The sequence below is a fragment of the Colobus angolensis genome, unplaced genomic scaffold, assembly GCF_000951035.1.
Source record: "Colobus angolensis palliatus isolate OR3802 unplaced genomic scaffold, Cang.pa_1.0 Scaffold157, whole genome shotgun sequence".
NCBI lineage: Eukaryota > Metazoa > Chordata > Mammalia > Primates > Cercopithecidae > Colobus > Colobus angolensis.
The window spans coordinates 1,913,230-1,940,402 of NW_012114677.1; the positions used below are offsets into that span (position 1 = coordinate 1,913,230).

At 50.0% G+C, this 27,173-nt stretch overlaps 1 protein-coding gene across 1 annotated transcript in view; it reads left to right on the forward strand.

Moving 5' to 3' along the window:
- RNF212 (ring finger protein 212) overlaps positions 1-27,173 on the forward strand; it is a 57,315-nt gene that overhangs the window by 734 nt on the left and 29,408 nt on the right. The window contains exons 2-7 of the mRNA XM_011936791.1: positions 10,647-10,721; positions 15,524-15,580; positions 20,018-20,076; positions 24,322-24,374; positions 24,474-24,522; positions 26,258-26,303. Coding sequence (XP_011792181.1) covers positions 10,674-10,721; positions 15,524-15,580; positions 20,018-20,076; positions 24,322-24,374; positions 24,474-24,522; positions 26,258-26,303 — 312 coding nt within the window. The 5' untranslated portion in view covers positions 10,647-10,673. The remainder of the gene's footprint in view (positions 1-10,646; positions 10,722-15,523; positions 15,581-20,017; positions 20,077-24,321; positions 24,375-24,473; positions 24,523-26,257; positions 26,304-27,173) is intronic.

The following is a 27,173-nucleotide window of genomic DNA, read 5'->3' on the forward strand; positions in this document are numbered from 1 at the left end:
TCTCAAAAAAAAAAAAAAAAAAAAAGAGTGTTGTTCGTAAAGTAAGTTTAAAATCAATTACTGCTGAAGACTTAAAACAATGCCTTTTGTTCTCTCTATAAAATACTCAGTTTAACGTGTTATTGGTATAAACAAATGATTGGTCTTTTCTCTGCCTGATCTCCAAAATGTGCATTTGGTCTGATGATTTAAATATAATAGTTGTTTTTCTCCGATTACAAACATAATACAGAGTTATGCAACATTCATACAGTACAGGAAATTATAATGGCAAATGTGTAAGTCCCCAGATCCTGTTTCCCAGAGATGACAGTGACCAGGAGTTTGGCACCTGTTCTATGTGTGTTATTGTGATTTAACCTTTTCATAAAAATGGTGTCTTCTCGGCCAGGCACGGTAGGTCACGCCTGTAATCCCAGCACTTTGGGAGGCCGAGGCGAGCGGATCATGAGGTCAGGAGATTGAGACCATCCTGGCTAACACGGTGACACCCCATTCTACTAAAAGTACAAAAGATTAGCCAGGCGTGGTGGCAGGCGCCTCTGGTCCCAGCTACTCGAGAGGCTGAGGCAGGAGAATGGCGTGAACCCGGGAGACAGAGGCTGCGGTTAAGCCGAGATCCGGCCACTGCACTCCAGCCTGGGTGACAGAGCAAGACTCCGTCTCAAAAAAAAAAAAAAGTGGTGTCTTCTCAGTTGACATGATATTTTGGGCACACTCACTCTTAAAATGACTGCATTATATTTTAGTATTTTCCTATCAGTGAGCCTTTGGATTTTTTCAGTTTTTCGCTGTTTCAAACAACCTTCCAGTGAACATTTTTAACCAATATCTCTCCACACTTGTAAGAATATTTCTGTGACATAATTTCCTGAAGTGATGAAAAAGCAAGGGCAAAAGATGTAAATGTTTACACTTTTAACAGAAAATACTTTCTTTTCCTCCACACGTGTGGCAGATTAGAGGCTCAGTGACTGCCTGCTTCTGCTCCTCACGTAGTGATCCCGCGCTAAGCCCTGTCACATGGTCAGACTGGAGGCTGGTGAGCCCTAGCCTTTCTGTAGCTTGGGTGGAATGTTCAGGTCGTTTACTTACTTTCTTGTTTCCTAGCAAATATATTTAAGACCATCCGTGTCTTTCTGTGCACTGCTATTCTGTATCATTTTGAGTACCGCTTTTCTCTCTTTTCTAAATAAGCTCTAATCTGTCTTTTTATTTTTTTAACTCAAGAATTATTTGAAAGGATATGCATTAGTTTCCAAGTGGTTAGATTTTAGCTCCCTGTCGTTTTCATCGTTAATTTTTAGTCCTGTGGCATTCTGATGAGAGAATATGGCTATGTGGGTTTTTTAATTATCAGGATTTTCACTGTGGTTTAATATATGGTAATTGTTCATATTTGATGGGCGTTTAAAAAGGCATATGTTCCTTTCTGTGTGTCTGAGAGTGTGTGTGTGTGTGTGTGTATGTGTAAGTAAAATTGTTTAGAATGTGGAAGTTGTTCCTGCTTCTCTTTCTCTAAACCATCACAGACTGCGTGGGCTCTTTCTTCCGTAGTCTCTTCCGAATGCCGGTCTTCCTTTCCCTGTTGCTCCACCCCCAATAGGAGCTTCTGGTTCCTCCTCCTCTCACTCTGGCATCCTAGAGCCTCTTCACCCTGCTGCCAGTGGGATCTGCGTAAATGCGTCCCAACTTTCCAGGAGTCAATGCCAAAGTCCGCCACGCCTGTAGGCCCTGTGGCCTGGCCTCTGGCAGCCTCGTGGTCCCCAGGCAGCCACTCTGGCCTACAGCCTCTCCAGGAGCCAGGGTCTTCCACCTCAGTGCCTGGCTTTCCTGTTCCCTCTGACTGGAATGTCCTCTCAGATGGCCACAGGCTCCATCCCCCGCAGCCTTAAGGTGTCTATGGAATGTCAGGAGACATCACCAATAGCTCTGGGTCATGCTGGCTTCTTTGACCCTGACCTGCAATAGAAGGGACGCTTTATGTTATGGCAGCGTGTGCATTTGCACGTGGGTGCATCCGTGCGTGAGCACGTCCGTGAAATCAATTTCACGAAGCAGTTCTTACCCTCGCTTAGTGCAGTACCCTCTGATCGTTTCTATTCTCATGTTGTTTTGTCTTTAAAACAAAACATGTTATAAGTGAACTTCCCCAGACCTGATTGTGACAGACACCACCGTGTAAAAGTGAGCCTCTGACGCTGTGTTCCTCGACCTGGATTAGTCTGCTTCGCAGTGTGTGTCACCACCTGAGATATCTTTATATATTGATTTGTTTGTCATTAAAATGCTCCATTACAACTGAACGCACAAAATAGGGCACCACCATATTGGTTGGGTGGTGGATGGCCAGGGAGCAGGGCAGACTGAAGGATGTGCCGGGGGATGTGGTGGGTGGCCGGGCCACCGGGAAGGGAGACTCCGGTGAGCCCCGAGCAGAGCAGGGGCTGTGCTCACCCCGCATCTGCCTCCTTGAGGAGGGAGAGTGTAAGCTAGACTGTGCCAGTTTTTACACACACATGGAAAGGAGTAGCTATGGTAAGGAGATGAAGGATGAGGATGCCCCACAGTCATGGACACGCCAGTTGCTTTTAAACTCCAAGTGGTAAGAGATAAGTCTCGAGGGTGAAGGCCTTGAAAGTTGAGGCAGCACTTCTGCCTCACTTCGCTTAATGGGAACGCCAGCAGGCAGAAGCAGGGCTTGGAGACAGCAGACAAGAGAGCTCCCCCAGAAGGCAGAGCTGCAGTCCAGCCCAGGCTCTCCCTGGGGAAGGAGCCCCCAGCACCCATCCTCAAATACCTCATGACATGCACCTGTGTTCTTCCTTCTCCCTTGGTGCGGTGGGGAGTGTTTCTTAGTTGTCCTGCCCTGTGCCCCCGTTAGACGTCAGGTCACAGCAAGGTTGCAGACACGTTCATTGTCTTTCTAGCTCGTAGATTGCAGGACAAATCAGGACCCAGTTGCCCCAGCATCTGAGCTGGGCAGTGATAGTGGTGTTGGGGGTGCTTCACTCTGGGGGAGTGACTTTCTGTGTGGGGGAGGAGTGACCTGGATACCAGTGACCAGATGGCAGACCGGGCCAGGCTGGGCAGTCATCCCCACACCTGCTCCCTCTGTTCCTGGGCACCTGGCTGTACTCATTCTCCCCATCTACCTTCCCATGCTGAAATGCAAGCAGGAGCAATGAAGGCCACTTCCAGGCCTGACCCATAAAAACAGCCTCCTGGACAGCCCTCCACCGCCCTTCCCTCACCGTAGAAGCTCAGGAGAACAGAGCAGAGCTGCTGGGGGCAGGGAGACCTGGGCCCAGGGCCTGTGTGGAAGGCCACACACTGAGCCTGGTCTTGAACTATTGTGTGGGCAAGAAACAGGTGTCCCCACAATAAGCCATTGAGATTCGGGGGTTGTCTGATACACCAGTTGGCCTACATACATCTTCTCATGTCCACATATATTTTGGAGGCAACTCGGCAATTTCCACACACATAGAATCCTGTTGGGATTTTTATTGTGCACTTACTGTTCTTGAGAGAGGCTTTGTGCATCAGTGTTAGTATTTCTCTTAGGTATTTAATGATTTGGACTGCTATTACAGTTTTAAAAAAATTTATCTCTTAAGTGCTTATTGCTAGTATATAAAAATGCAGTTGATTTTCTTAACTTTCACTAGTGACCTTGCAGAATTTACTTGATAACTCTGTTGGTTTATGTGTAGATTCTGCTAGAACATTTACATATGCAAACACATTATCTTTGAATAAGGACTGCTTTAGATTTCTCTTTGTAATCCTTATGCACTTCCTTTTTTTTTTTACGGCATTGGCTGGGACGTCCAGTACAGTGCTGAGTAGAAGTAGTGGCATTAGTTGGCGCCCTCGTCGTTTTCCTGATTTCAAGGTCAAACTTTCAGTATTTCATCAAGTATCATATGTGCATTAAGTTTTTGCTAAGGTGTTTTTTTAATCATCATGAATGGTATTGAATTTTGTTAATTTTTTTATAATTATTGACTGTAACTATTAGCTTATTCTATAGCTGTCGAGATTATCATTTAATTATTCTCATTTATTTTGTTATGGGGTGAGTTGCATTTGTTTTTCCAATTTGAAACCCACATTAGATTCTAGGAACAAATTCAACTTTGTAGTGATATAAGAGAGCTTGTATCTGTAAGTAAATTCAGTTTGCTACTATTTTGCATGGGGTTTTTTGCACCTGTGTTCATATGAGAGCTGGACCTGTAAATTTTTTTTCTTGTAATGCCCCTTTCACATTTTGGTAAATCAGGTCTATTCTAGTTTCATAAAACAAGTTATAAATTATTTTTATTTTTCTCCTCTCTGGAAAATTTTTTTGTAAGATTGGGGTTATTTCTTTAAATGTTTGGTAGAATTCAGAAGTGACACTATTTAGGTCCAGTAAGTTTTTTGTGCAAAGATTTTAAACTAGGGATTTAATATCCTTATTAGACATGGAACTATTTAAAGTTCCTGATTCTCCCTGAGTCAGTTTAAGTAAATTGTATTTTTCTAGGAATTAGTGCATTTCATTGGAATTTTCAAATTTCTTGTCATCAGTGTGCTTGTAATCCACTCATATTTTTCACGTCTGTAAGTTCCATTAATGATGCCCCTTGTTTAATAGTGGGTATTATGAATTCTCTTTTCTCTTGACCAGTTGTGCCAAATGTTAGTGATTTTTATTAGTACTGTGGACTCTTGAACAACAGGTTTGAATTATGTGTGTCCATGTATACATAGATATTTTTCCAGTCAGATGCAGATCAAAAATACAGTATTCATGGGATGCAAAACCTGCTCAGATGGAGGGCTGACCTTTCCTGTACGCAGGTTCTACAAGGCCAACTGTGGAACTTTAGTATGCTTGGATTTTGGCACACATGGGGTCCTGGAACCAGTTTCCCCTCATATACTGAAGGACGACTGTATTTTCAAAAACTAATTTTTAGCTCTTTTGATTGTGTCCATTTTATATTTGTTTCCTGTTTTGTTAATTATCTTTATCATTTCCTTTTTGTTTGGATTTAATTTGTTCTTTAAGGTGGGTGCTCAGGATTAATTTTCAACCTTTCCTCTATAACATTTGCACGATAGGGTCATAACTTTCCCTCTGTGTTCACTTTTGCCTGCAGTATACATATTGGATTGTATTACATTTTTATCTTTGAATTTTGAGATTTCTACTCAGTTTCTCCTGTGACCCATGTGTTACCTAGAAGTATATTCATTTTTAAATATTTGCAAGTTTTTAGTTACAATTTCTATGAACTTTTATTGAAGTATAACACATAGCCAAGTACACACATTATGAGTGTATACCTCAGTAAATTTTTCACACTCAGAATGTAACCAACATTTTTGCACGGAGAAGGAAGAGCCCTTCACAAGGTGAAAGCTAATGGGGCCACATGTGTATTTTTGTTTCCCCACGGTAGGAGCTGGAGGAGGGATGACACTCAGGAGAGGTTTCTCAGGTGAAAGGAGCAATAGATGATGATGTAGCAGATGATGTCACAAGTGGTGTGGAATTTTATTAATTTTTCTCTAACTATTGACCATAACGATTTCATTAGCTTTTTTCTTCCATAGTAGGATTTATTCATTCTGGTGAATTAGTCGGAACTGGAGATACAGGTGGCAGAGTCATAATCCTTCAACAGGAGCAGATGAACAAAATCTCATCTTCTAAGCAGAAGGAAATACCATATTTACAGGACCTTTCAGAACCATGAGCCAGAGTTTGACCACTTGAGAAGTTCAGAAAGAGAAGAAAAGTTCCACAAAACTAGGTGGTTACCTGAGAAAAATTCTGCTCAGTATTGTCTACCAATAATAAAACAATACAATTATGGTAAATCAGTGAAAGGGACGAAAGACCAGAAGGATATAACTTGAAGATGAAGATGGAGTGTGTAGAGATGCCACCACGGCTACTGCACTGTGAGTGCCAGTCTTTTGCTCCACCAAGAGCATCTGCCAACGCTCATACTCGTCACATCAACTCAATTCCTGTTAATAGTGATTTTGAAACATATTTATCTGCAGGTGATTTGCAGATTAAAATCAGGTCTTTGGCCAGGCGCGGTGGCTCATGCCTGTAATCCCCTGCACTTTGGGAGGCCGAGGCGGGTGGATTACGAGGTCAGGAGATTGAGACCATCCTGGCTAACACAGTGAAACCCCGTCTTTACTAAAAAATACAAAAAATTAGCCAGGCATGATGGTGGGCACCTGTAGACCCAGCTATTCGGGAGGCTGAGGCAGGAGAATGGCATGAACCTGGGAGGCACAGCTTGCAGTGAGCTGTGATCATGGCACTGCACTCCAGCCTGGGCGACAGAGTGAGACTCCGTCTAAAAAAAAAAGAAAAAAACAACAAATCAAGTCTTTGGCATCTGGAAATCATAGACAGGAGTTTTAATATTGTGGATATCAAGCCTGACAATATGGAAGAGCTAACAGGTGATTTCAGCTGCAGAATTCCATCTGAACAGCTGTAACACATCTGTATCTAGCAGCAGTAAAGGAACTATTTGCTCATGTGACATGAGAGTGTCTGCCCTCTGTGATAGGCATTCTATGCTGAAGAACCTGATGATTCCAGCAACAGGTCATTTTTGTCTGAAATCATCTCCTTTATTTCTGATGTAAAATTCAGCCATAGTGGTCAAATATGATGATAGAGACCATTTGTTAGTCAAAAGTTAGAACTTCAATATGGAAAACATGGCCGGGCGCGGTGGCTCACACCTGTAATCCCAGCACTTTGGGAAGCCGAGGCGGGCAGATCACCTGAGGTCAGGAGTTTGAGACCAGCCTGGCTAACATGGAGAAACCCCATCTCTACTGAAAATAACAAAAATTAGCCATGCTCAGTAGCGCACGCCTGTAATCCTAGCTACTTGGGAGCCTGAGGCTGGAGAATCACTTGAACCTGGGGAGTGGAGGTTGTGGTGAGCCGAGATTGCACCCTGCACTCCAGCCTGGGCCACAGGGTGAGACTCCATCTGAAAAAAACAAAAATACCTGTGGAAATGTAACAGGTGCACAAGTAGCTCGGAAGTAAACTGTGCACTGTGTGAAAAGGACCATGTGTCTGACTAATTCAATGTTGTTGGAATGGATCTGACAGTGTTGTGACTGGGTCTTACAGTAATTTCAGAATGTTTGACAGGAACACAAAACAAGACCTAACCCTAGAGGTATCACAGGAAAGCAGTAAGCCTGGTACAATTCTGAAGCCATGCAAAGTCCGTGCAGACAGCAAGCAAAAGAAGATGAAATCAGTGACTCCAGCAAGGAAATCCCGTGTGAGCCTGGCACCCCAAGGAAAGTATCGGGCTGCAGCCAGTACAATCTGTGTGTGTTTCAAGACGGTAAATTAGAGCTGGCATTCCTAGCCAGAGAACCCCCTTCCTGCCTAGTTGCAGTGGCTGAATCAGCCTTCGTGATGATAAGAGCACTCTTTTGCAGTGCCCCTTTGCTATGTCTGACAGCAAGTCACCAACAGCACGCCTTTACAGCTGCGTGAGGAGAGCTCCGTGGATCGCGCACGGTGGTGCCTCCCTGTCCGCTTGGCCTTCGGGCCTCATGGACTCGATTGCTCTGCACCGTTGTTGGTTTCCTCCAGTCCTTACGCCGTCTGCTGTGGTAATGTCAGACGCAGCAAAGGCCTTCAGTCACGCTGTGAGATTTAACTGTGTATCCTCATTCCTGTACCACTGTGGAGCACACACCCACCTTTTAAAAATTAAATACAAAAAGCAAACATTAGTTTGTGATATTCCTAGGAATTGTGCGAACAATCTTGACTTTTAAAAGTCTAACGTAAATTCAATTTTCCTGATAATGCGAGGGCCTCAGCTCTCACCCAATCCCCCTTCTCCTGGCCTTCCCCGCACCGCTCCTCCAGCCACACTGGCTCTCACTGCACTAGGCCCCACCATACAGTGCAGCCATGGACAGCTAATACTCATTTAGATTTTCCCCCATTTCCCCCTCTTCCCTGTTCCTCTCTGCCTCCCAAATCTCTGTGCTTCTATCAGGAATTATTTTTCCTACCTATAGGGAATTCCTTTATTATTTTAGTACTGGGCTGTTAGTGACAAATTTTCAGTTTCTGTTTTTAAAAAATGCCTCTTTTTCTTGAAGTACATTTTCACAGACTTCAGAATTCTTTGTTGAAAATGAATGCACCTTAGCACTTTGAAAATTCCAGCCCCTGGCTCATCGCCGGCTCTCTGCGACATGGGTGCCAGGGGTGGAGGAATGGCTGCCGGTGTTCTGCTCAGGCCTCACTGAGGTCTGTGCATCTGTGCTGTGATGCCATTTGTTAGTTTTGTAGACTTCTTGGCTGTTCTGACTCTAAGCTCATCTTCTGGACATTCTGGGGTGTCTGTCATGTGTAGAATGACTCAGTCCCCCTTACGCAGAAGGCCATGGAGCCAGATCGGTCTGTGACAGCTTCTTCAGTTGCTCCCATTTCTGGTCCATGGCTCTTGGTCTTGTCTTGGAGTCATCTGCATATTTATAATATACCTTAGATAATAGTGACAGTCCCTGCTCCCTGTGCACTCACATGGGCCATGCTCCACTGGGGGCACTTTTCCTGTATTGTGTCATCTGCTGCTTGCCATGGCCAGGGCTGAGCGGGTGCTGTTTCTGCTTGTCTTTTATACATGGGGAGACCAAGGCATGGAGGAATTAGGTGAAGAAGCAGGTTTGCAGGTCAAGGGTGTGCAGAGCTGGATTTAGGCCAGACTCTGAGCTCCTGACCCCTGTCCCATTGGACACACTGCTTGTGCCTTTGCCGTTTGGTGTGTATGAGAGGGTGTTACACAGAAGCTCCTACCCCATCCGAGCCATAGCCAGGTCTCCCCTCTGCTGGGTTTGAGTCCCTGCGTTACAGAGGAGCTCACCTCCAGGATGCTCTGCTTGGCCTCTGCCTCTGGGGACCTGGGAGTGGATTCTGGAGTGGGTTCCAGAACCTCTTCATCTGCACCTGCCCTGGGTGTTAGAGCTGGTGCCTTAATCCTGATCTAAGCCAGTCTACACTGTCTTCTAGAATTCTTCAGTCCAATTGATTCAAGGTATCATTTCCTGTTTTCTACCACAAATAGAGTATTTTTTCCTAAATTTTACTATCATTTCAGTGGGATTTGGGGAGCCAGTGGTAGGTAGGTGGATGGGCTCAGATGACTGTCTTGACCTTCTACACGCTCACCGTCCTGAACCACAGAATGGGAGGAGGCACAAGGTTCTTCCTACATCTTGTCATTCTGGTGTTTGCCCCTTTCTTTGTTTTTGGATTTGGATTTTGGTGTTTGAGGGGTTTGTTTGTTTGTTTGTTTGTTTGTTTTGAGATGGAGTCTCGCTCTGTCGCCCAGGCTGGAGTATAATGGCGTGATCTTGGCTCATTGCAACCTCCGCCTCCCGGGTTCAAGCGATTCTTCTGCCTCAGCCTCCCAAGTAGCTGGGATTACAGGCACTTGCCATCACGCCCAGGTAACTTTTGTATTTTTGATAGAGATGGGGTTTCACCATGTTGGCCAGGCTGGTCTTGAACTCCTGACCTCAAGCGATCCGCCCACCTTAGTCTCCCAAAGTACTGGGATCACAAGCAGGAGCCCCTTTTCTTTGAACTGCTCAGGCGATTCTGGTTCACGGCAGCTCCATGCCTAGCACAGCTGTCACCTGGTATTTTGTGCTAGCGTGGTCCTTGGTGGGGAAAGGGAGGGAAGGCCAGGGGTTTGGGGAGGCGAGGCAGGGCACCCTGGAGGCACTTGAGAAGGAAGTTGGCAGCGTCTGCATGAGGGCTTGTAACCAGACGCTGTTTTTTTTTTTTGAGACACAGTCTCGCTCTCTTGCCCAGGCTGGAGTACAGTGGCGTGATCTCGGCTCACTGCAACCTCCACCTTCCCGGGATCACACCATTCTCCCGCCTCAGCCTCCCCAGTAGCTGGGACTACAAGCACCTGCCACCACGCCGGCTACTTTTTTGTATTTTTAATAGTGATGGGGTTTCACTGTGTTAGCCAGGATGGTCTCGATCTCCTGACCTCGTGATCCGCCTGCCTCGGCCTCCCAAAATGCTGAGATTACAAACGTGAGCCACCACGCCCGGCCTACCAGATGCTGTTTCTTAAACCTGCATCCTTTCTTAAGGTCCTTACACTTGCTTTTTAAATAACTCGGCATGTACTTGTGACTACATAGTGGTGACTTAATGCTTGTCAGCTTATTTCATCCTTCTGATTTTAGTATAGCTCCACTGTGCAGGAGGCTGGGCTGGAGGCCTTCATTCATGGCAACCTTCTGCCCTCACTAAGACCCTTTTGAGGAGGGGGCGTGTCTTTGCCGTAGCCCAGAGGGGCTCAGCGCCTACCAGGCTCTGCCTCCCAGCCCTCACCACTGCCTGGCACCGCCCTCAGAAGGAAGCGGCCAGGACGAGGGACTGTCCTGCTGATCGAAGCTGTGCCTGGCAGGGCCCCTGAGAGGCCATTCACAATGTACTGGCCATTTGAGTCATCTACAGCTATTTCTAGGTCTTGAAGCACAGTTTTTAACAGGTGGCCAGAAGCATTTATTAGACGCAATAAATGTAGAGTTGTTTCTTTCTCTTTCAGACTGATGCAGATATCCAGGCATTCTTCATGAGCATAGGCAGTCTGTGTAAGAAGTACTCCAGGGAAACCTCCCAGGTGAGCTGTAGGGGGGCGCAGCTTGGTTCCGTGGTGAGCAGTTGCACTATCCCAAGACCGTGGAGCTGTGGGGGGTGCGCTTGGTTCCGTGGTGAGCAGTTGCACTCTCCAGAGACCGTGGAGCTGTGAGGGGTGCGCTTGGTTTTGTGATGAGCAGGTGCACTATCCTGAGACTGTGGAGCTGTCGGGGGTACGCTTGGTTTTGTGATGAGCAGGTGCACTATCCTGAGACCGTGGAGCTGTCGGGGGTGCAGCTTGGTTCCGTGATGAGCAGGTGCACTATCCTGAGACCGTGGAGCTGTCGGGGGTGCAGCTTGGTTCCGTGATGAGCAGGTGCACTATCCTGAGACCGTGGAGCTGTCGGGGGTGCAGCTTGGTTCCGTGACCGTGGAGCTGTGAGGGGGTGCACTTGGTTCCGTGATGAGCAGTTGCACTATCCCGAGACCGTGGAGCTGTCGGGGGTGCAGCTTGGTTCCGTGGTGAGCAGTTGCACTATCCTGAGACTGTGGAGCTGTCGGGGGTGCAGCTTGGTTCCGTGATGAGCCAAGTGCACTATCCTGAGATCATGTGTTTTCTGTGTTTTGGAGGCAAGTTCCTTTGAAGATATTTGATCAGCAAATATTTTCTGCCAGAATATTTCTGTGGGTTGAATTTTTACTTTCTTAATGGTGAAACATTTACATACAAAAGGTTCTGATTTTGACAATGTCCATTTGGTCTATTTTATTGTTGTTTTTGCTTTTGGTGTCACATTGAGACAAAGTGGTCTCAGTCAGCTCTGGGGTCCTTTTGGGCAAGATGCCCCCTCCCCATATTCACACCTTAGAATCTCAGGTTTGGGAACCCTCCCCACCAGGTCAGGGCTCTCTGGGTTCAGGGCAGCAGGTTTCTTCTTGACACTGTCCTTCTCTGACAGTCGCCTGGTGCCTTCTGCCTGCCAGGCTTCCGATCCCCGCTGATCCCTGCCGTGGCATTGTTGGCTCCATGGTCCCCCCTGCTGGCAGCTGAGCCCCTGCTGTGGAAGTGTTGGCTCCGTGGTCCCCTCCCCTGGCAGCTTTTGCCAGCTGCTGTGCCAGTCCTCTCAGTTGCAGCTTGTCCATTCTCTACCTGTTTCTTCCTGACCCTCCTCCCAGTTAGCACGCGCCTCCATGCCAAGCCTCCCCCACCCCCAGCTACTGACACAGGTCATTGTCCTCTGTGCGCACCCTTGCATGCTGAGTGGCCCTTCTGGCCTCCTTGGATGTCACTGGACAGCTGCAGTCCACCAGTCTGGGGGAAAGCTGCCTCGAGAGGAAGGGGTCCTTCCCCTGGCCCCCATCCCGCACTTCTTTTCCCTCTTCTGTCAAGAGTGCAGCTCCCACCGTTGGCCACCCCACCTGCCTTGCAGGGAAAGAGGCCTAGTAGGGGCAGCCAGGATCTGAGGCAAGAGACTGAAGATGGACCCCCACGTGTCCCTCTCCTTGGTGGGCTTGTGCCTTCAGCCTGTGGTCAGCCAGGTCACCAAGACTGTCCTCTCTCTGGGAGGTTGTCCCACTGCAGCAAGCTTCCTTGGTTCTGAAACAGCCTGAATCAGCCACAGTGTCTCGGGCTGTCCTGAGGCTGTTCCCATCTCAAGTTATGCTCAGCCACATCCTCCAGGGAGGTGCCCAGAGGCTCAACCTGTGGAAGCCAAGCAGCACCCGGATATCCCCAAGAGTACTGACTCAGCACCGCACAGGCACCCAGACCAGGATGCCGGCGATCCCAGAGCCAGCCAGAGTCCCATGGAAACACCATCCAGGATGCACCTCACCCCCCGCCCCAACCCTGCTCCATCCAGCAGGACCCTCATTCAAGCCAAGTCCCCTTGGGGCCAGAAGTCGCTGGAGTTCATAAAACACGTATGTTATCACAGACCTCAGAGCCACAGGCTGCACGCTGCAGGGTAGTTTTGCCAAGTGCTGCAAAGGCCAGGTGCTGTCTCAGGAGAGAAGACCCAGCAGACCCTACCAGCCCCTCCAGCCACCTGTCTGCTCTGCCTCTCAGGCCTCTCAGGCTTTAGGCATGGACTGTGGAGACGGCTGGCTCCAGCCTGGGCAGCACAGGCTCTACCCAGTGACCTCACAGCCCCACTGTCTGTCAGTTACACTATGGAGGTGAGCGCCACAAGCACAGGGTGGAATTTTCCCGCAGCTACGTGATGTGGTATTGTAATATTTACACTCTAATATCAATGAAACATAAATATTGGAATATTTGTTACATATATTAACACATAATGGATTTGTTATTTTTAAATGAATTAATAAATACTTTTAAATTTGTCTCAGTCTTAATTTCTAATAGGATAAATATCAACAGATAAAACCCACATAAGCAAAGCTCTTTGGGGCCCTCAGTAACTTTTAAGAGTGCAAAACTGGCGCAAGACCAAAACTGTGAGCATCACGGCTCAGGCCTGGGACCTGCCCTGGGACAGCGTCAACAAACCACCTCAGCATCTGCCTGCCCCAGTCCCCCTTCCTAGTCTAGTTGGTAACAAACCTCTTCCTCTTCCCAATAACCCTCTAAGATCCGTTCCATCCACCCAGCCTCTGCCCTACCTCAGGCTTCGTCAGCACTGAGCATGCAGACACTGGTCCTGGTGTGGTCAGGAGCTCATGTTGATGAACGCAGGCACAGTCCACTCTGTGGAGGGGAACTGGTAGTGAACTGAAGAGTCAGAAGTGTGCTTCGGACCAGGCGGCCGCCTCTCCTGGCCTCTTGGCAAGAGTCTGCGTGAGTGACCTGCACTGTCCCCCAGCTACCTGCACTGTCCCCCAACTACCTTCACTCTCAGGCCTTCACAGCCTCCTGGTTTGCAGGATGTGGGCAAAGCACCCATGAGCAGCTCCTCCTTGGGGCCCTGGGCTGACCTGGCCCAGCACAGCCTCTGTGACCGTCGCAGCCCTGGAATTTTGCAGTGATTTCATTGACCTGTTTCTCTGGCTCAGTTCAAGAGGTATATTCTCTGCAAGATAAACACTCACTATCCCTTTTAAACTTTGTTTTAGTATTAAAATCTACCCTTTTCTGAGGCCACACCCAGTGTCTCAAGTCTCTGGGCCCCAACATTGGTCAGAGTCCAGACCAGACAAACCGCGGAGGCGGCACGATGCTGCAGGCCTGTGTGGCTCCCCCTAGTGGAGCCCTGGAAGCTGGTATAGACCCCTCAACACCCGGACAAGTGGATCTTGGCTGCCCCCCAAGCTCATGTGAGGCTCCCCAGCTCCATGCTCAGTTGAACTCACCCCATCTGCTGCTCAGGTCCCCTTGGAGACTTGCCCTGCAGCCCAGTCCTTGCTGCAGCCACACCTGCCCTGCCAAATCAGAGCCAGCCACAAACTGACCTCATCTCACCAAGGCCTTTCTCTGAGAACAGCCAGACCGGGCACTCCCACCGTCAGGATCAGGCACGTCTGCTGGGAGGTTCCTCCGCGAGCATGTGAAGCTGAGGAGCAGAAGCCCTTGCCTGCTGGGTGGAATGTTCCTGCTGAGGGTGCTTTGGAGAAGCTTCCCACACAGGCACAGTTGAGTGGGGCTTGAGGGGTGCGTGCAGGTGTCCCCGACAGGCAGCAGGACTTGAGAAGTGTCGGCAAAGGTTGGAAAGGTGCCCTGGCCGTGACCTGCGATGTGCCTGAGAACTGGAGTCGGCAGCCTGCAGAGTCCTGTCCACTCCTCTTCATAGCCCATGGCATAGTACCCAAGACTGTCTTCCCTCCTTGGTGGAGACACAGTCCCCCTGTCGAGTAGGGGAGAACCCTAGAGCTCCGTCTCACTCTGAGGATGCAGTAGCCAGGCGACCATGAGGCTGTCATCCCTGCTGTCCTGTAGGAGGTCCCTGTGCAGCCCCGTCCTCTGGAGATGGCCTGTCATGGAGGAGGTTGGGAACAAAGGCCTGGCCTGTGCTGGGCCTGCCTTTCCACAGAAGGGAAGAAGCCTTCTGTATTTGCACTGGGCCAGTGAGCCATGGGCAGACACAAGCCGCTCCCTTGTGCTTGTGTTATCACCGCAGATGGCGGGGTGGAATGAAGTGGGGGATGGAGCTAGAGGACGCTGACTTTCAGTAGCAATGGAGCCACAGTTAGCCCTGTTGTTTGTCGGCCCTTCCAGCCTGGTCTTTCCAGAGGGTAGGCACCATTCACTTGACTCATACGAAATAGCTCTTTCTTCCTCTGAGGAAATCACAGGCCTTTCTTTCCTGCTTACGGTGGTACTCTCAGAAACCCAGTTCAAGCTGTCTACACAGCATACATGAAATCTGGGGCTCCTGTAAATGTTAGGGTGCTGGTGTCAGGCATGGCTGGCTCCGGGAGTGCAGACAGGCCCACTAGACGTCTGCCAGCTCTGTGGGTCTCGCTTAGCCTCATTCTGTGGACCAGCTCTCTTTCCATCTGCCCCTGCCATTGGTCCAACACTGGTCAGGAGGCCCTTCCTCAAACCAGTGGCCATAATCAGAGGGACAGCACCCTGTGGTTGGCCCAGAGGGAGCACCACTCACAACTTGAATGGAGCAGGTTGCTGGGGAGACTTTCCTGTCATGCCTGTTAAGCCTCCCCTGTGTTTGCCTTTGGCCCTGCCTGCTGGCACTCACACCTTCTCTGCCCACCCATGGAGGGTGTCTGCCCTGGCAAGCACTGGCCATGGGCATCTGTGGGGGCAGGACACACGTAAGCACTGTGAGCTGTTCTGAGAGTCCCTCCAGCCTCCTCCTCCCCCAACAAAACTTCCAGCCACAGAGATCATGTACCCGTGTCAGCAACTGAAACGTATGATCTTTTCAGGTTTCAGAATTTCAAGAAAAACACAGGAAGAGATTGTTAGCCTTCTATAGAGAAAAGGTAAGACGAATAGATTCATTGTCACTTGAATTATTTTGACCTTTAGATTTAAATGTCAGACTTGTTAACACCTTGTTCTCAAAGGGGACAGGCTGCTAGATGCAATATCTGTTTCTCTGCGTGTTTCCAGCTATGGGGACATTGTCACTGTCTCCTTCTGACCAGCCTATTGGCCCAACCCTTGTCTGTAGTTATCAAGTAGCCCATTGGGTGCAGCACCACATGGGCCTCCCTGCCCAGCCACGTTTATCCCCTCAGCCAGGAGTCAACATCGGGGTCTTGGGAGCTTGGGAGGCAGCTTGAAGGCTTCTCTGCTCAACCATCCTTTTTTTTTTTTTTTTGAGACGGAGTCTCGCTCTGCTGCCCAGGCTGGAGTGCAGTGGCACGATCTCAGCTCACTGTGAGCTCCGCCTCCTGGGTTTACGCCATTCTCCCGCCTCAGCCTCCCGAGTAGCTGGGACTACAGGCGCCCGCCACCTCGCCCGGCTAGTTTTTTGTATTTTTAGTAGAGACGGGGTTTCACCGTGTTAGCCAGGATGGTCTCGATCTCCTGACCTCGTGATCCACCCGTCTCGGCCTCCCAAAGTGCTGGGATTACAGGCTTGAGCCACCGCGCCCAGCCTCAACCATCCCATTTTAAAAACCAAGTCCTTTTTAAAAAACTTTGAAGGTTATGTAGTCGGTAAAGTCAGGAACCCAGCTTTAAAGACAAGGGACCCTGGGGCCATTCCCTGAGTACGGAAGCCAGTTTGTGACCCTGCTGCCTCCTGTCTGTGCATGAACATTTTATGTACACCCAGACGTAGAGCAGACAGATCACCCTTGGCCCTGCTTGCCAGCCAGTCACCCCCTTCTTACCCTTCCATCCTGTTAACCCCACCCTGTCTTGTCACCTTGCCCTGTCCTGTCACCCCCATCTCACCCCCACCCCATCCTGTCACCTCATCCTGTTACCCCATCCCTGTCCTGTCACCTCTAATCCCATTCTGTCACCCTTACCCCATCCTGTCACCACTGACACCATGTCGCTAGCCCCACCCTGTCCCGTCACCCCATCCCATCCTGTCACCCCTCACGCCCACCCTGTCCTGTCACCCCGTATCAGTCTGTCTTCACACTGCTATAAAGAACTACCTGAGATTCAGTAATTTGTAAAGGAAAGAGGTTGTATTGATTCACAGTTCAACATGGCTGGGAAGGCCTCAGGAAACTTACAGTCATAGCGGAAGGCAAAGGAGAAGCAAGGCACGTCTTACATACCAGCAGGAGAGAGGGCAGGGGGAGCTGCCAAATGCTGAAACCATCAGATCTCACGAGAACTCACTATCACAAAAACAGCATGGGGGAAACTGCCCCCATGATCCAGTCACTTCCCACCAGGTCCCTCCCTTGACACATAGGGATTGCAATTCAAAATGAGATTTGGATGGGGACACAGAGCCAAACCACATCATTCCACCCCTGACCCCTCCCAAATCTCATGTCCTTCTCGCATTTCGAAACACAATCATACCTTCCCAGCAGTCCCCCAAAGTTTTAACTCATTCCAGCATAAACTCAGAAGTCCAAGCCCAAAGTCTTATCTGAGACAAAGCAAGTTCCTTTCACCTGTGAGCCTGTAGAATCAAAAACAAGTTAGTTACTTCCAAGATACTATGGGGGTACAGGCATTGGGTAAATGTTCCCATTCCAAGTGGGAGAAATTGACCAAAACAAGGGGGCTGCAGGCCCCATGCAAGTCCAAAACCCAGCAGGGCAGCCATTAAATCTTAAATTTCTCCTCTTATCCGATGTCTCACATGCAGGACATGGTGATATAAGGGTCAGGGAGCTCCCAAGGCCTTGGGCAACTCCACCGCTGTGGCTCTGCTGGGTACAGCCCCAGTGGCTGCTTTCTGGGCTAGGGTTGAGTGCCTGCAGCTTTTCTGGGTACACAGTGCAAGCTGTCAGTGGATCTACCATTCTGGGGTCTGGAGGACAGTGGCCTTCACGGCTTCACTAGGCAGCGCCCCAGTTGGGACTCTGTGTGGGAGCAACCACCCCACATTTCCCTTTTGTACTGCCCTAGCAGAGGTTCTCTGTGAGGGCTCTGCCTCTGCAGCAGACTTCTGCCTGGACATCCAGACATTTTCCATACATCGTCTGAAATCTAGGTGGAGGTTCCCAAACCTCAACTCTTGTCTTCTGCACACATGCAGGTCCAACATCATATGGAAGCCGCCATTGCTTGGGGTTTGCACCATCTGAAGCAGCAGCTCAGATTGTACCTTGGACCCTTTTAGTCATGGCTGGAGCTAGAGCAGCTGGGATGCAGGGCGGCATGTCCTGAGGCTGCACAAGAGTTGGGCAGGGGACCGTGGCCTGGCCCATCAAACTACTTTTTTCTCTCTGGGCCTATGATGAGAGGGGCTGCTGTGAAGATCTCTCACATGCCCTGGAGACATGTTCTCCACCGTCTTGGCTCCTCGTTACTTACGCACATTTCTGCAGCCAGCTTGAATTTCTCCCCAGAAAATGGGTTTTTCTTTTCTACTGCATGGTCATGCTGCAATTTTTTTGGACTTTTATGTTCTGCTTGCCTTTTAAACATAAGTTTCAATTTGATATCATCTCTTTGTGAACACTTACATGACTGTATGCTTTCAAAAGAAGCCGGGTCACATCTTGAATGCTTTGCTGCTTAGAAATTTCTTTTGCCAGATACCCTAAGTCATCTCTTTCAAGTTGAAAGTTCCACAGATCTCGAGGGCAGGAGCAAAATACCTCCAGTCTCTTTGCTAAAGCATAGCAAGAGTGACCTTTGCTCCAGTTCCCAATAAATTCCTCATCTCCATCTGAGACCTCCTCAGCCAGAACTTCACTATCCATATCACTATCAGCATTTGGGTCAAAACCATTCAACAAATCTCTAGGAAGTTCCAAACTTTCTCACACTTTTCTGTCTTTTTCTGAGCCCTCCAGATTGTCCCAACTTCTGTCCGTTACCCAGTCCCAAAGTTGCTTCCACATTTTTAGATATATTTATAGTAGTGCCCCACTCTACTGGTACCAATTTTCTATATTAGTCCATTGTCACACTGCTATAAAGAACTACCTGAGACTGGTTGATTTATAAAGGAAGGGGGTTTAATTGACTCACAATTCTGCGTGGCTGGGAAGCCCTCAGGAAACTTAGAATATGGCAGAAGGCAAAGGCGAAGCAAGGCACATCTTACTTAGCGGCAGGAGAGGGAGTGGAGAGGAGCTGCCAAACACTTTTAAATCTTCAGATCTCGTGAGAACTCAATGTCATGAGGACAGCATGGGGGAAGCCACCCCCATGATCCAATCACCTCCCCCAGATTCTTCCCTTGACACATGGGATTACAATTTGAGATGAGACTTGGGCGGGGACACAGCCAAACCATATCACACCCCACCCCGTTCTGTCACCTCTCAACCCCGTTCTGTCACCTCTCAACTCACCCCATCCTATTACCCCCTCCTGCTTCTGTCACACCCACCCTGTCAGCCTCTCCCCTGTCATGTCACCCACACCTCATCCTGTCACTCCCCACCTTGGTTCTGTCACGCTCACCCCATCCTGTCACCCCCACCCATCCTCTCACCCCCACTTCTCTCCTGCCACCCCCAGTGCCATTGTCTCACCCCCACCCCATCCTCTCACCCCCATCCCTGTTCTTCCACCCCCACCCCCATCCTCCCTCACCCCATCCCTTCCTGTCACCCCCACCCCATCCTCTCACTCCCACACAATCCTCTCACCCCTACCCCATCCTTACTCCCCCACACCATCCTCTCACCCCCACCCCTGTCCTGCCACCCCCATACCATCCTCTTTCCCCTACCCCTCCCAGGCCCACCACCCAAAACCCTGCCTGGAAGCTTCTTGCAGGAGCCAGCTGGGCTTAGCTTTTGTTATATTTTGTGTCTGTTGTCTCCACATCCTCCCAGCAAACCTCGAGGATGGGCATGAGCCGTGATTACAGACTGGACAGTGGGATCCTAGACTCCAGTCACTCCCTTAGGGTCTGGCAGCTCCCACACACAGGGCGGGGTTCCAGCCTGACAGCAGAGGCTGTGCTGTGAGATGACCTGGCAGTGACCATGTGTGGAAAAGGTGCTTGTGTCTGACTTTGAGGCTGGGTGCTGCCCTGGAAGGGCTGACACTGAATTCACATCATGTTGGCTTGTGGAGGGTGCTGCGCTGAAATTTGTCTCCTGGGGCTTCAGTTTGACTTAGCTCTGCATGGCCCCCAAGGCCAGTTTCCTAAGTATCTGATGGACCGGACTCCAGGCAGATTTACTCATGAGCAGCATGAGGGCAACTCCATGCAGAGTAACCCACATTCTGATTCATGGTTTAAGAAATTTAGAGGGTCACAGCGTCACTCAGCATAGCCTGTCTAATAACAGAGGTTGTGCAATTATGTTTAGATTTCTAGGTTGGAAGAATCCCTTAGGAAGTCAGTGCTGCAGATAGAACAGCTGCAAAGGTAAGCCCCCCCGATCTCCCGTGAGTGCAGTGGAGGCAGCCACTGCCACGTGCATTGGTCTGGCTCTCCAAGATGAAGAAAGAAAGATGACCTCAGATGCAGAGGAAAGAGCTCGTTCATTTACCAGAAACTTTTGTCAGAGCAAAAATGCTGTGGGAAAACCGAAGGGAAGAAGGGAGACAAAAAAGAAAAAGTGAAAAAGAGATGAATGGTTCTCCTTGGGGCAACTGCCCCAGTGATTCCTGAGGCAGTGGGAGGGGTCTGGGAGAACAGCAGGCGCCCTTGGCCTCTCCAGAGTGACCCAGCACAGGCAGGGTGGCCCTGCGGCCAGGGACTGCGGGACTCCACCTGCAGCCTGGCGGCCTGCTTTCTGCCAGGAGTTGTAACCGTTTGCGGAAGGTACTTATATGTGGCAAGTTCTGTGTCTAAAGGCACTGCTGTGAATGGGTGATGCATCTTAGGGAGAAACGTCCAGAGTTGCTAGGATTAACCAAAATGGGGACTTAAAGCATTACATTGCAGTATCTGGAAAGTCTAGCCATTTGAAAGCCTCCTTTCTTGTACATTTTAGCTCACCTGTGCCTTTGCCATATTGCCTCTGCGCTGAATGCACTTCTACTGCAGTCAGTGTTTCTGGAATTTGGAGTCAGTAACAGCCAGAGTTCAGTTACCACAGTGATGCACAGATGCTGCGCATGTTACACTTGGCGATGCCTTAGATTTTATGAGGTGTGTTGAATAGTCACAAGTCCCTGTTTGGTGGCTGCACAGTAACGTGAAGGTCGAGGAGTCAGGAGCCCTGTCTGCCTCCCATTGGCCGTGTGTGTAGGAGTGGGTGAGCCTCCAGCGTGTGTGTAGGTGCCCGCCTCCCTGCTGTGTCAGGCAGCTGAGCATGGCATGGCCTCACTGGGGCCGTGGGGCCTGAGGGAAGCTGGGGATGCCAGTCACACTGGCTGGTGGCCCTGCTCCTGACACGAGGTTCTGATGGCCTCTGGTGAAAAGGGCGTCTTTCCCCTGTCGTTGTTTTGGGTTCTAAGAGTTACCACAGGCTTGTCTTGTGAAGGGTGTGTTCCAGGTGTCAGCAAGGAAACTCCAGCCAAATCCAGCTTGCAATGTATTCTCTCCTCCTTCCTTTCCTTTGCTTTTTTTTTTTTTTTTTTTTCCGAACATCTTCTTCTTTTACCCAGGCTGGAGTGCAGTGGCGTGATCTCAGCTCACGCCTCAACCTCCCAAGGCTCGGGTGATTCTGCTGCCTCTGCCTCCCAAGTAGCTGGGACCACAGGCATGCACCACCACACGCAGCTAATTTTTTTGTTTTCTGGGGAGATGGGGTCTCACTATGTTACCCAGGCTAGTCTTGGACTCCTGAGCTCAAGTGATCCTCCCACCTCAGCATCCCAAAGTGCTGCAGTGGCCGGCGTGAGCCACTGCACCTGGCCACAGCGTATTTTCATGTAGCCTCCAAACTGAGCATGGCTTTCACATTTTTAGAAGATTGTAAATGCATTGCAACAGATACTTTATGTGGACAGCAAAGCCTCCTACATCTTCTAGCTAGCCCCATTTGCAAATTCCTCCTTTAAAGCATCACAAGAGGAAAGGCAGATACTTAAAATGCATCAAAGGGGCTGGGTGCAGTGGCTCACGCCTGTAATCCCAGCACTTTGGGAGGCCAAGGTGGGTGGATCATCTGAGGTCGGGAGTTCGAGACCAGCCTGACCAACATGGAGAAACCCCATCTCTACTAAAAAAATACACAATTAGCCAGGTGTGGTTGTGCATACCTGTAATCCCAGCTACTCAGGAGGCTGAGGCAGGAAAATCTCTTGAACTCGGGAGGCGGAGGTAGCAGTGAGCCAAGATCATGCCATTGCACTCCAGCCTGGGTAACCAGAGCAAAACTCTGTCTCTCAAAAAAAAAAAAAAAAAAAAAAAAGCATCAAAGTGTGGAATTACTTTCATTTTTTTCCTTCTTGGTGTATAATTTTCTTTCATTCTGTGGATTCGTGTTTTGCATCAATTCTGTAAAATTCCTGCCCATTATCTTTTCAAGTAGTACCCTCTGCATCCCCGGCCACAGCCTGCAGCTCCCCACCCTCCACATCAGCCTCTGCTGTGATCTCCATCGTCTTAGGCCACCTGGTCACATGCTGGTTGCTTCTTCCAGCTCCCTGATTTTCATGTTAAGCCAGTAAACCCCACTGAGAGTTTGTTTTTGAGACAGAGTCTCACTCTGTCACCCAGGCTGGAGTGCAGTGGCACGATCTCAGCTCACTGCAAGCTCCGCCTCCCGGTCCAAGCAATTCTCCTGCCTCAGCCTCCGGAGTAGCTGGGACTACAGGTGCCCACCACCATGCTCAGCTAATTTTTGTATTTTTAGCAGAGACGGGGCTTCACCGTGTTGACCAGACTGGTCTTGAACTCCTGACCTCAGGTGATGCACCTACCTGGGCCTCCCAAAGTGCTGGGATTACAGGAGTGAGCCACCGCCCCCGGCCCCCATTGAGTTTTTGTTCTGTCCGTTACAGTTAACATTTCTAGAACATCCCTGCTCATTTCACCATTTGGAAAATAATCTTTGCTCATTGTTGCATCTTCGTCCTTTATGTCGTCATCTCACAGGCAGCCTTTTTATTTTCCTTACCTGATACCCTCAGGAATCCAAATCTGCCTTCTTTTCTTCCACTCTTGCTGGAGGAGGTGTGTTTCTGCTGATCTCTGGTGAGGTTGCACAGGTCGGTCCCACTCCCTACATTCCTGGTATTGCCTGCGTTTTCCTCCAGAGAGGATTCCCATGTGCTCTGCAAGCCCAGCTGACCCGCCCAGACCACTGCCCCCGACCCCGTCTTGCCCAGCCTCACTGTGGTGGCGTTCATGCTACCCACTTTTGTTGTCGTCGTCGTTTTTGTCATCGTCCTCTTGCTCCCATGAAACAAAGTGCGTTTTAGAGTGGTTTGGAAGCAGGAGCAAGTGCCCTGCAGAGGAGTCAGGCCGCAGCCCTGCCAGACACAGAAGGTCAGGTACTTCCACCCACCACAGTCAGCCACACAACAGCCAGTGTTTACTGAGCACCAGGTGCATTCTCAGCGCTGTTCTGGGGTCTGGCAATTTGGAGTAAGCCAAGCGAGCCAAGTGCCCGTCCTCCGGGAGCTTCTGTGTTGGGGGAGAAGAGGCAGAAAGTGAACTTGTATGTCAGGCCAGGACACAGGCTGTCGGGATAAGTGACTCTGGGTGAGGAGGTTGAGGGGCAGTGCCAGGGTGGGCTCTAGCAGGTGACTGCACAGCAGAGGTCCGAGTGGTTGAGCTGTTGCACAACTGCCTGTTCCTAGCTAGCTTGGTCCCAAACTGAAATTACTGAGGGCAGACTGTTCGCATCTCAAAACCCGGCCAGCATAGACGGGCACTCGGTGCCAGGAGACAGCCCCACCCTCATCTGCAGTCATGCACCTCAGTGTATCCACAGAAACTGTGTGTTTGTGGAAACAGACACGCTCCCCCAGTCTTACACGTGCATCTCAGCATGTCCACCAGGCCCCGTGAGGCAGAGAGGACCCAGGTGCAGCAGCCTTCTGTGGCCGGGAGTCATGGGACACAGCAGGCGGTCTCTGCTCCTGGCCGTCATGGAGATCAGTCCAGGGTTGCTGGACTGGAAAACGTGACCAAGTAACTTGTCCATATTTCTCTTGCTGGCCTGTTTTTCTTTCTTGTCTTTTTTCTTTCCCTTTCCTTTCCTCTTCCTTTTCCTTTTTTGAGACGAGTTCTTGCTATGTCGCCTAAGCAGGAGTGCAGTAGTACAATCACAGCTCACTGCAGCCTCCAACTCCTGGGCTCAAGCAGTCCTCACACCCCTGCCTCCCAGAGTGTGGGGATGACAGACAGGAGGCACCATGGCTGGCCTCTTAGTGGCCTTTCAAAACTGGTGCGTTAGTGGCTCCTGTTGTCAGGTCTTCATTTCACAGCTTTAACACCAGCGGTGGCCGTGTGCTGAGTGACAGTTGTAGTTGCAAGAGCCAGTGATGTAAATGGCAGTGAGTGTTGAGTTCACTTGGCTTCCGTGCTGGGGAGGAGCAGGGCCGTGGGACTCACAGGACACTTTAGGAACCGCTCAATTCCCATGAAATGCCCTCTGCAAACCCAGTAAGAACATTTCACTGATTCAGAGTCTTCTTACACTTTCAGTTGGAATGACCTGGGGGGACATCAGTTTTTATGGTTTAATTCAGTACCTTTTCTCCATCTATTTAGTATGAGATCATCACAACAAACAGCTTTCAGCACAATAAAAAGTTCAGTTTCAAGTAAGTAAAATCATGCCAGAAAGGGAACAAAATAGAGATGCATGTTGCTGAATCACACTTTGTGTACTGACGTTGGCATTTTCGTCATCACTTTTCCAGCAAAGCCATACGGATGCCTACTGCCACCTCACTCGTCAACCCCCGACAGGTGTGTGGGTCGCTCGCAGAAATCACAGGGCCCACAGGTCTTTCCGCTTCTGCACCTCCCTTCCCATCCCAACCCCATCCCCCCTCCAAGCCCCCAGGTTTTGCTAGTCCAGACAATTGACTGGACATCAACTCATTTTGGTACTTATTTCATATCCCTGTGAGGCTCAGGTCCCAAATTAAGTGTGTGATCCAGGCTGGCCAATCAGAGCACTCCATCCCTGTAGCCACAGTGATTGGTCTGGGAATAATCATGTGACCCAGTGTTCTGTGTGGCCCCCCCCCCCAACTAAACTGGGGATCCAGTGCCCGGCAGCTGACAGCCCTGCCCTAACAGGAAATTAAGGGGCTGACCTGGTGCCTTTCATGGAATCCTTCTTTCACCTGGTGGATGGCCTGAACCCATTACGCAACCCATGGCTGGGGTTCCTCATACAGGAAACGTTCGTACTGGCAGATGCCCTGTGGCTTGTGTCTGCTCCGTCTCCAGGCTATGCCTGCCGGGCCATCAGTCTGGCAAAGGGAGCCCAACCTCATATTCCCTCCAGCATCCCAGAGGAAACCCGGCCTGGGGTAGCTCCTAGCTCTTCAGATGCAAGGCACAAATTCAGTCCGCCCCTGTGAAAGGAAACACATTCAGATTTATTCCTTACAGGTCCTGGATGGGGAGGGTGCCATGCGTGGGGAGGACAGTGCTCTGTCCACAGGTAGCAAGAGGCAGGAAAGAAGGGTCAGTCAGAGAGGGGGGCCCTGTGGGCCAGCACCTTTATTGAGGCTCAGGGCATCATCCAGGCAAGTTTCTCGTGGGGAGTTTTAATTGGTGGGTTTAGAGCAGGCAGGCACGAGCTCCACGGGTCCCACTGTGACTGAGGGCATCACTGTGGCACATCTGCACGGTCCATGCAGGGTGAGGGGTCAGCAGGGCCAGCCAAGTGGGTTTTGTCCACCCTCCCACAGGGAGGCAGCCACTGGGAGGCAAGTGTCAGGATGGACCACACTGAGGCACTGGGAGCTGGTGGAGAACTAGAAACTGTTGAAGGTGACTGAGCCCTGCCTCTGGTATGAGAAAGTTAAACCTGTCATCAAAATGGTTGCTGAGGCCACCTAAAATTAGAAAAATTCACTCCAGCCAGGCTGGACTAATTGGAGTCATCCATGGGACTCTTGCTGGAGCTGTTGGAAAAGAATGAGTGAGCCTCTTTCTGCAGAGATCGCGAGCCATAAGGATGGCAGGGCTAGGAGGGGGCCAATGCAAAATGAATGCAATGTTTTCCTGTCTCCCTTTGGCAAATGAAGGAACTAGTGTGTAGTGAGCATGCACGGTGTGGTATGTGTGGCCAGGCAGCAACTGATAACAGAAATCAGTTCGGGATCCCACTCTCAGGATGTCCTAGTCCAGCAGGCTCCAGGCAGGCGTTGGCAGAGAGAAGAGAAGGGGTGGTCTGGAGGGAGAAGCCAAATGTGCAAGAGAGGCGTGTCAGGGAGAGCCCAGCCAGGGCGGGTCGGCCAGCGACCTCTGTGTCCTGGAGAGGCTACATCCCAGTACAGATGGTGGGTGGCCCTAAAGAGGGAGGGAAATGGCAGTGATCAGATGCCTAAGTGGCTAAACTCTGGCTGCAGCACAAAGCTAGAGGAAGATTTAGACATTTATGCATGGTCTCGTCTTGTGTGTATTTCAACTGACGTTATGGGTAAGTCCTGGGCTCACTCAAAGCCTTTCACTGTGTGTTTAACAGACTGGAGTCAATGGAAGTTGATCTCTCTCCTTCTCCGATTAAAAAAGTAAGTGCATCTCTCCTGCCGAGTTCCTCATTTCCCATATACCAGACATGTGGCATTTCCCATTTTCCTCCGTACTGAAAAATATAACTGCTCATGCAACAGTAGACAGACTTTGCACAGCGCCCCTGCGTCAGTGTGCTGGCTCCTGCATCATGTGCTGGCCCCGTGGGTGAGAGGGGTGGGCTGTGGCTGTAAGCTGGGTCATGAGAACACTCCTGTTCTGCCTGAATGGCCGGGACTGCAGTTGCATCTGGAGAAACAAAAACAAATACAGACGGAGTGTGGCAGGGTCCCACGCAGGTCCTGTGTTGTTCCCGTGCCGGTCCCATGTTGGTCCTGTGTTGACCCTGTGTTGATCCTATGTTGGTCCTGTGTTGATCTTTTGTTCGTCCTGTGTTGACCCTGTGTTGGTCCTGTGTTGACCCTGTGTTGATCGTGTGTTGATCCTGTGTTAACCCTGTGTTGGTCCTGTGTTGTTCCCGTGCAGGTCCCATGTTGGTCCTGCATTGACCCTGTGTTGGTCCTATGTTGGTCCCATGTTGACATTGTGTTGGTCCCGTGTTGACCTTGTGTTGGTCCCGTGTTGATCTTGTGTTGATCCTGTGTTGGTCCTGCGTTGACCCTGTGTTGGTCCCATGTGGGTCTTGTGTTGATCCCGTGTTGGTCCCATGTTGACCCTGTGTTGGTCCCGTGTTGACCTTGTGTTGGTCCCGTGTTGGTCTTGTGTTGATCTTGTGTTGGTCCCGTGTTGACCCTGTGTTGGTCCTGTGTTGATCCTGTGTTGGTCCCGTGTTGACCTTGTGTTGGTCCCGTGTTGATCCTGTGTTGGTCCCGTGTTGACCCTGTGTTGGTCCCGTGTTGACCTTGTGT